The sequence below is a fragment of the Populus trichocarpa genome, chromosome 3, assembly GCF_000002775.5.
Source record: "Populus trichocarpa isolate Nisqually-1 chromosome 3, P.trichocarpa_v4.1, whole genome shotgun sequence".
Taxonomy (NCBI): Eukaryota; Viridiplantae; Streptophyta; class Magnoliopsida; order Malpighiales; family Salicaceae; genus Populus; species Populus trichocarpa.
Window position 1 is genome coordinate 19,648,086 of NC_037287.2, and position 8,542 is coordinate 19,656,627.

An 8,542-nucleotide genomic window follows, 5' to 3' on the forward strand; every position below is an offset into this window, starting at 1 on the left:
GCCCGGCGGGTCGACCCGGGACCCGGTCGACCCGGTGGCCGGACCGGTCCGGGTTTAATAAAAGACCGGCTATGCCAACAGCCGGGCCAAACCCGGGTCGACCCGCCGGGTCGACCCGGAACCCGGGTGACCCGGGCAAACCCGGACGAGACCCGGTTTTTTTTTTTTTCCTCAAATGTGGGATTTGAAACTCATTAGTATATATACTCTATGTTTCCATGAATGGAAAAAAACCATGTTTTTTCAATGTGGGATAAAAACCTTTTGGTTTAAATATTTCAACTTAAAAGGATAACATAATATCTTTTCAATATGAGATTTGAAGCCCTTTCATATATATACACTATGTTCCCATGAAAAAAACCATGTTTTTTCAATGTGGGATAAAAAACCTTTTGGTTTAAATACTTCAACTTAAAAGGATAACATAGTATCTTTTCAATGTGGGATTTGAAGCCCTTTCATATATATACTCTATGTTCCCATGAAAAAAATCATGTTTTTTCAATGTGGGATTTGAAACCCATTAGTATATATACTCTATGTTCCCAAGAAAAAAATCATAGTTTTTTCAATGTGGGATAAAAATCTTTTGGTTTAAATACTTCAACTTAAAAGGATAATATATTATCTTTTCAATGTGGGATTTGAAACTCATTAGTATATATACTCTATGTTTCCAAGAAAAAAGTTATGTTTTTTCAATGTAGGATAAAAAACTTTTTTAGTTTAAATACTTTAACTTAAAAGCTTAACATAATATCTTTTTAATGTAGGATAAAAAACTTTTTAAAATATTCTTTTAAACTTCATAATATGTATAATCTATATTTACATGGCTTTTTTCATATGAAATATTAAAACTTTAATTTTTTTTTAATTTTTCCGGGTTGACCCGAGTTGACCCGGGTTGACCCATGAAACCCGGGACCCGGCTTGACCCATGAAACCCGGGACCCGGCCCCTTGGCCGGGTCAATCCCTGGCCGGGTTTAATAACTATGGGTAAAACTTACCCTCGCTTTTGGGGTTTAGTATTAATTTAACCCTTCATAATTTTTCAAACTTACCATCGCTGCTGGGGTTTGGTATTAAAATAACCCTTCATAATTTTTCTCCGTTCAATTTTTTAGGTAACAAATAAGGAGAAGAAAGGTGAAAAATTATAAGGTCAAGATTTCACCCTCTTTTCTCCCATACCAAACATAACCTTTAGTTTATAACTTAAATTCCATTTTTTTTTTCTTGTTAGGGAATCGCAAATAAATGCAGAGCATACAAAGGATAAATTATATGAACTATTACAGAAAAAAAAAAACGTCTTCAACTTATTCTATCAAAGATATCAATCAAACAAAAAAGAAAGAAAAAAAATTGAGTATTTTGAAAAAAATAATTTTAATTTTAATTTCTCTTTTTTAATTAGTGTAGTAAATTAAAGAGGTTAACCTCTGAATTAATTTTATACTATTTTTAAATATTAAATTATATTTAAAATTTAATTATTAATACTCAAAATAATTTAAAATATTCATTAAAATCTTTCCATTCAATTCATAAAGTTTCAACACGTAGCCATAATTTGCAACCATTGCATAAAAGAACAAAGGATGCTTGCGTTTGCACCTTTTTAGAACGTGAAGGTAGCCGACAACACAGTGCTGAAGGCTGACCACATTCTTAACATGTTTCACATTTTCTCTACCAAAATCATAAATGCTATATGATATGCAAGAATTATATAAGTTGGTGTATAGAAGCTAGTGTTTCACGCCACCCCTTAGTATCTGAAATCAAGCACCATGCCTGCCTCTACTACAACTTCCATGGTTCTCAACCATTTCACAAAGAATCAAGCAAATGACAATGGAGAGGATTTAGAGAGATTAACCAATGAGTGCAAGGAATTGCTGCTTTCACTCCCAAGAGAGAAGGGTTGGAGAACTGCATGCCTCTATAAATACAAAGGGTTTTGGTGCCAACCAAAAGAAATCCAAGCGATAATCTCTTTTCAAAAACACTTTGAACCAAGAGACACTGATGTTATCCTAGCATCAATACCTAAATCAGGAACTACCTGGCTCAAAGCCCTATCTTTTGCCATCTTGAATCGCAAGAAATTTGCAATCTCTAGTAATGACCACCCTTTGCTCGTCTCTAATCCTCACGATCTTGCACCTTTCTTTGAGTACAAGCTTTATGCAGACAAGCAAGTTCCTGACCTCTCGAAACTCCCTGATCCTAGACTTTTTGCCACCCACATTCCATTTGCTTCACTTCAAGACTCCATCAAGAAGTCTAATTGCCGGATTATTTATATCTGTAGAAACCCTTTTGACACTTTTATTTCCTCATGGACTTTCAGCAACAAGCTGAGATCAGAAACTGTTCCTCCACTGTTACTAGAGGAAACCTTCAAAATGTATTGCGAAGGGGTTGTAGGGTTCGGTCCCTTCTGGGACCATATGTTGGGATACTGGAAGGAAAGCTTGGAGAGACAAGACAAGGTGTTGTTCTTGAAGTATGAGGACATGAAAGCAGATGTTACGTTTTACTTGAAGAAGATTGCCAAATTTCTTGGCTGCCCTTTTTCAATGGAAGAAGAAAAGGAAGGTGTAGTGGAAAAGATAGCCAGCCTTTGTAGCTTTGAGAAGATGAAGAATTTAGAAGTTAACAAATCTGGAAGGTCTATTACGAACTTCGAAAATAAGCACTTGTTTAGGAAAGCTGAAGTCGGAGATTGGGTGAATTATCTGTCTCCTTCAATGGTGAAGCAATTATCTCAATTAATAGAGGAAAAGTTGGGTGGATCTGGTATTGAATTCAAAGTGTTTCCTTAGCTAGGGGCAAGTTATGTTACTTCAAAATTGGCATTTGTGCTCTTACTTTTTAATTTTATCAAAAAAAACAAATAAAAATGCATGCGATAAAAAAAATATGATGAAGGTGAAGGTGTTTATGATGAAAAGGAGGTGTCCAAGCTGCTGCTGCTGCAGCTTCTTCTTCTTCTTCTGTTATAAAGAAGAAATTCGAGCTACAGAGATATGGAGAGAATAAGAATACAAATGTCAATTGAACTATAATTTATTTACAAGAGATGTTCATGTTATTAACCTAAGTGTGATTGCAATAAATAAAGTTGATATTATTGGGATTAACTTTTTAGTTGAGTTTGATTCTTCTTCTACGGTGAGTGGGTTGAACGATCCCAATTCCAGACCTTGAAAGTTTCAGCATCATTTTGCTAAGGTTTTCAGGTTTTCTTCTAGGCTAGGCAACATTTCTTTTAGTCACAATCTTAGAAAAGCTAATTCTATGGCTGACTCGCTTGCAAAACATGGGTTGCAATTTCTCTAGTAGTTTCGTTGATTTTTGCTGTTATGAAAGTTCTTGAGTTTTCCTGTTTTGCTGACATGGATCTAAACCTTTACTTTGATCTAGTTTCAAGTTTCAACCTTTATTAATTGTTTTTTATCTTGACAGTGGCTTAGTTTATCCTTCTCCTGTAATGAAAGATAAGATTGCCTGGAAGCTGACAGCTGATAATCAATAATATTGCTAAAAGTGGTTGGGATTTTATTACAAAGAAGATCGATGAGCCAAGTACGATTGGTTCAAATTGCTTTGGGGACGTCTGCATATATATATATATATATATATAGTACGAATCATAGCATGCTTATTGCTTTACTGTTATAGTTTTTACTCCATTATTTTATAGCAAATCATCAAGTAGTTATTTAATAATGATTTTAAGAATCAACTACTTAATTTTAATTTTCAGAATTAAAGATAATTTTTATAAAAGTAGTTTAAAAGTACATTAGCTTTGTTTATTTACATGAAAGACTGCTTATTTTATTTCAAAAATAAAAATTATTTTAAATATTTTAAAATTAATTAACTTCAATTATTTTTATTTTAAACATAATAATTAAATAATATTATTCATGATTAATAATCTTAAATATTTTATAAATAACTATCTTTATATTAATCTTAATCAGATAATTTAGTAGGTTCCAATTTCATGACTAGGATGTTCACACTTGCCTCCTTCCCAAAATCTGGCTCCGATCTTGGCTAATGACCTTGATATTTTCCATTGTCAATCGTTCTCGCTATCCTTCCTCAGATAAACCTTGACTTACTTCGAGCACTCACAAAGCTCGTGCCCTTTATTGAGCTTGATCTCTTCGACCAAGAAGGAACTTCCCCTTATCTTATATATCAGTACTAGCACTACTCCGTCTACATCTCCAAGGCTTTTCGCTGCTCACATTCCCTATTCATCATTGCCCGAATCCATCAAGAAGTCTAATTGTCGTGAAGTTTACATTTATCGTAACCCTTTTAACGTGGTGGCATCCTGGTTTCATTTTTCCAATGTTGAAGGTGAACCAGAGAAGCTGGATGAGGAGTATTTTTGAGTCGTTCTACGAGAGAGAAGTTGCGGGCATAGTATTAAACTTGGCCTGGTGGGGTCGGTCTGCTTACCTGAAGCCTAGTCCAAGCGGATTTTTGTCCGAATCCGATGGATATGGATATTCAGATGAATATTGACCGATCAAATCTGGATAACCTATCAAGATAATCTGCAACCCCCACAGTTTCGTTTTGGGGCATGTACAAGGGTTTTGAAAAGATAGCTTGAAGAATCCCCAGAGTGTCAATTTTTTATGTAGGAAAACTTGAAGGAAGACACACTCTCGCCCTTGAAGAGGGTGGCTGAGTTTATAGGGTACCCTTTTTCAATAGATGAAGAAACACAAGGTGTGATTCAAGAAAAAGAAACGCTATGCAGTTTAAATAATTTGAAGGATTTAGTGGTCAACTAGAGTGGCAACTACTTGCAAAATCATGCAAACACCTCCTTTCTCAGGAAAGGTCAGGTGGGTGATTGGGCCAATTATCTCAGTTCTTCCACGAGGCAACACCTAGAAAGAGAGATGCAAGAAAAACCTGGTGGATTTGGCTTGACTTGGTTTATTTTAATGACATTCTCAATTTCAAGATTATCATATTAAATGTTATTAGAAAACATATTACTAGCGGTTAAAGGAAGTCAAAAGAGTAGCGAGGACCGCTTCTCGCAGTCTAGTCAAGTTGCTTCAACAATGGGACGATGGGAGGATTCTTTGGGACCTATGGAGAGAGACATGGGAGGGTTTAAAATAATCCTCTTACATTTACAGATCACTAAAATGCCATGATCCTAAACCATTCCAGCATCCTTACCTTACAAATTGTGTACATATTAACTTGGGAATGATACAGCTACATCTGGAACAATGGAGCTCTTAATCAAGCAGATTTGATAATTCAGCCCTCTGAAACAATCAACTAATGCCATTTTTCCAGCAAATTCTTTTTTAGGGTATAGGTTATCTGCCTTCATCCTCGCTCGCAACCCATAGATTGGAGTTTTCGCGTTGATGTAAGCATCGACCAGAATCTCAAATGGTTTAAAGCGTGCTGTATACCCTAGCTCCCTCATACTCTGGAACAACTTCTCTGTGTTATGTATATCGCCTCGTTTTGCATAATGCTCCATGACAGCGATGCATGTTGTGTACAAAGGCCTCTTCCTCTTCATCCTAGCTACCTTTAGCAAAATTGAATGCGCTTTCTCAACATCACCAGATTTGATATAAAGCCTCACTAGTGCATCCCAGGTCAATGGGCCAGCCCACGACCCAATATCACCCATCTGTTCTACCAGATCCTTGCCCTTACTGGTTAAGTTGTTGTCTATGTAAACATTCAGAAGAGAGGTGTAATATCCAAATGTGGGATTCTTCCATGTCTGAAGCATCATCTCTGAGACTGCTTCTGCTTCTTCCACTTTGCCCAACTTGCCCCAGGCTCGTATGGCAGCTATGCACTCACTCTGCTTGGGATCTGCTTTGCATTCCTTCCAAATTCTACCCACCTCATCAGCATTTCCAAGAGAAGCATAGAGGGAAAGCAATGATCTACGAGCTCCAAGACCTCCACCCTTCTGTTTTCTTTTTTCAATTTGCTTCAAGATGAGGTCAGCTTTATCTTTTAATCCCACACTTATGTAGTGCCTTGCTATGACAGCTAGAGCAAAGACGTCAAGTTCCATGCCTTCATTCCTCATAGCCTCAACTAATTTCTCCATCCCCGTTGTGTCATTAAACTGACATTTAGCATCAATAAGAAGCTTGTATGTAAGGAAGGAAGGTTTGATATTTTGGTCCTTCATCATCAACAATATATTGGGTATTTTTTTCTTCTCCAGCCTCTTGTAGATAATTATCATCTGTTCACATGCTTCGACAGTGATTGGCAACCCTAGGTCCCTCATTTTCCGGAACACGGACTCTGCTTTCTTGATATTCAAAACACTGACGCAGCTCGCCAAGAGGGTTTGATAAACTAATTTACCTCTGAAGGACTCAGGGATCTTCTCAATAAACTTCTCTGCCTTCCAAAGCCCCAGTACTTTCGCAATGCAATCAAGATGACATGCATAGTCCCTTTCAGTGAAATCAGTTTGCTTACTTCTTTCCAACCACTCAGAAAACTGCAACGATACAGAAGAAGTTAAATCAGAACATAGCATTGTTTGATTCAATGAGAAGAAGATACATACTAAGAACTGGAAAGTCTTGAAAAAGGTGACAAACATTCTGATGCCAATTGGCAAAATGAAAGAGATATGGGAAAAATGAGTTCTACACTGGCTATAAAAAACAGAAATGCATTGAGAAAAAGACATGTCCTCACTAAGTTATTATCAAACAAACAGGAAATATCAGTACCTGATTTGTCCAGAATATTCACGTAAATTTATAGCTAGTTTCTATGTTGTCTGTCAGATCATCTTGTTTTATTGAATCTTATAAACAAGCTGTACTAACCAATTAAGAAATGAATATAGTCTTTAAAAATCAATTGATTCAGAAATGAGGTCCTGACAATCACTTTTGGCTGTTCACATGAGGTCTTAGTCTAACGTTTCGAAACACACTTTTAATAATCTGAAGTTGGTGACTATAACGAAGATAGCAAATGTAGTCTTGTTAGTTTGGATAAGGTAGAAGTGCCTTAATATGCCACAAAAAAATAGCAGGAAATCTGAGGGGTATAACCCATAGAATGGGAGAGAAATGTGTCTAGGGTTCTATGCAATGATTAAGTCCACAACGATGGGAGAGTAAATTCTATAAGCTTGATTAAACTGGCAGCATCTCCACCAATAAAGCGCAAGCAAGATTATAACATTTAGCTAAATGCGTGCAGGCTCACAAAATGCAAATCTTAACAGAGGAAAAAGATCAAGACGGTACCTGTAATGCCCTCCAATACAGCTGCTTTTTCCGAAGATGATCCATGATCAAATAAATCTCCCCTCGACTCAGCTCGTTGCCCTCCTCAGTAAACTTACTAAGAAAATCAACAATATTTGGAGTTTCCGTAATTGTATTTAATAACTCTAAAGCTTCCTTTTTATCACCAGACTCCTCATCCACTTCCTCTGCATTGCTCTCTTCAATTATGCCATCCATACCACCTGTCTCAAACTCCAAAAACCCACCTCCAATTTCATCATTCTCATTGTCATTTCCCATAGCAGCCTTAGAACAGTAGCCACAACTCCCCACATATAGTTTTTCACTAATAGGTGGCTTACGGTGAAGCTCATTCAACAAATTATATCTCCCCAAAATCACATTTTCAAGAGTGCATGTACCAGCTCTATCACTCGCAAAATGACATATTCGGTCCAATTTAGCAGTCCTTGCTCTAAAACATCCAAGCCAAGACCTATTTATCCTGACATTAAACAAGAAATAAATCAATAACTTACAAAAACATAGATTTTATTGGGGATGTATCATAAAGTATAAACAACATTAAAGATGCTTACCTTTTCTCTCAATTTTAATTTAAAAAAAAACAAGCATTTTACACAAAAGGCATAACTTTTGCCAACAAACAATCTACTTATGAACTTTTAAGGCAAACCAACACATCAAAATCTATAGTGGATGCTTTCCTAGTTTCATAAAAAACTTGAAATGACAATTCTTGTGATGATAAATACAGAAACAAGAAATGGGCACTAAGAATCACACTTAAACACGCAATCCGTTCTTTCCACGTGAAAAGAATTATAACCAAGAAATGGTGACCATAATCACTTTGAAAACAAAAACCCACTACCTCTTTCTATGTAGAGGGTGAGAAAGTTACCTGCGAGAGTGTGCAGAAGCTCGACGGAGAGACCACATAATAAACCCCAGCGAGAAAGCAGCAGCGACTATGGAGTCTTAAACCCTCCTCTGTTATTAAAGTAAAATGGGCCCAGATGCACCGACTGTTCAGCCCAGATAAAGCCTAGATTGAAATAGGCACCCTACCCTAGCCAGAGCCCAAGCTAATGAACAACTTTTTTTTATTAGGGGCAGCGATGGGCCTGGAGGCCTAGGCTCGGCAGTTGGAGGAGTCAGAACTCGAGACCTCCTAACACAAAGGTACGAGACAGCTAATTTTACTGCCATTGTTTAAGATGG

General features: G+C 36.7%; 2 protein-coding genes across 2 annotated transcripts; one reads left to right on the forward strand and one right to left on the reverse strand.

Annotated features, from left to right (window-relative positions):
* The first annotated feature begins 1,741 nt into the window (after positions 1–1,741).
* On the forward strand, positions 1,742–3,157 carry LOC7460261 (cytosolic sulfotransferase 15). The gene has a single exon (XM_002304774.3). It carries the CDS (start codon positions 1,802–1,804, stop codon positions 2,837–2,839), a length of 1,038 nt encoding a protein of 345 aa, XP_002304810.3. The 5' UTR covers positions 1,742–1,801; the 3' UTR covers positions 2,840–3,157.
* A 2,010-nt stretch (positions 3,158–5,167) lies between these two features.
* LOC7460260 (pentatricopeptide repeat-containing protein At1g80270, mitochondrial) lies at positions 5,168–8,337 on the reverse strand. The gene is made up of 3 exons (XM_002303910.4): positions 8,223–8,337; positions 7,316–7,802; positions 5,168–6,549 (listed from the first exon to the last, which is right to left on the reverse strand). Exons 1-3 carry the CDS (start codon positions 8,258–8,260, stop codon positions 5,257–5,259), a joined length of 1,818 nt encoding a protein of 605 aa, XP_002303946.3. The 5' UTR covers positions 8,261–8,337; the 3' UTR covers positions 5,168–5,256.
* Positions 8,338–8,542: the final 205 nt, after the last annotated feature.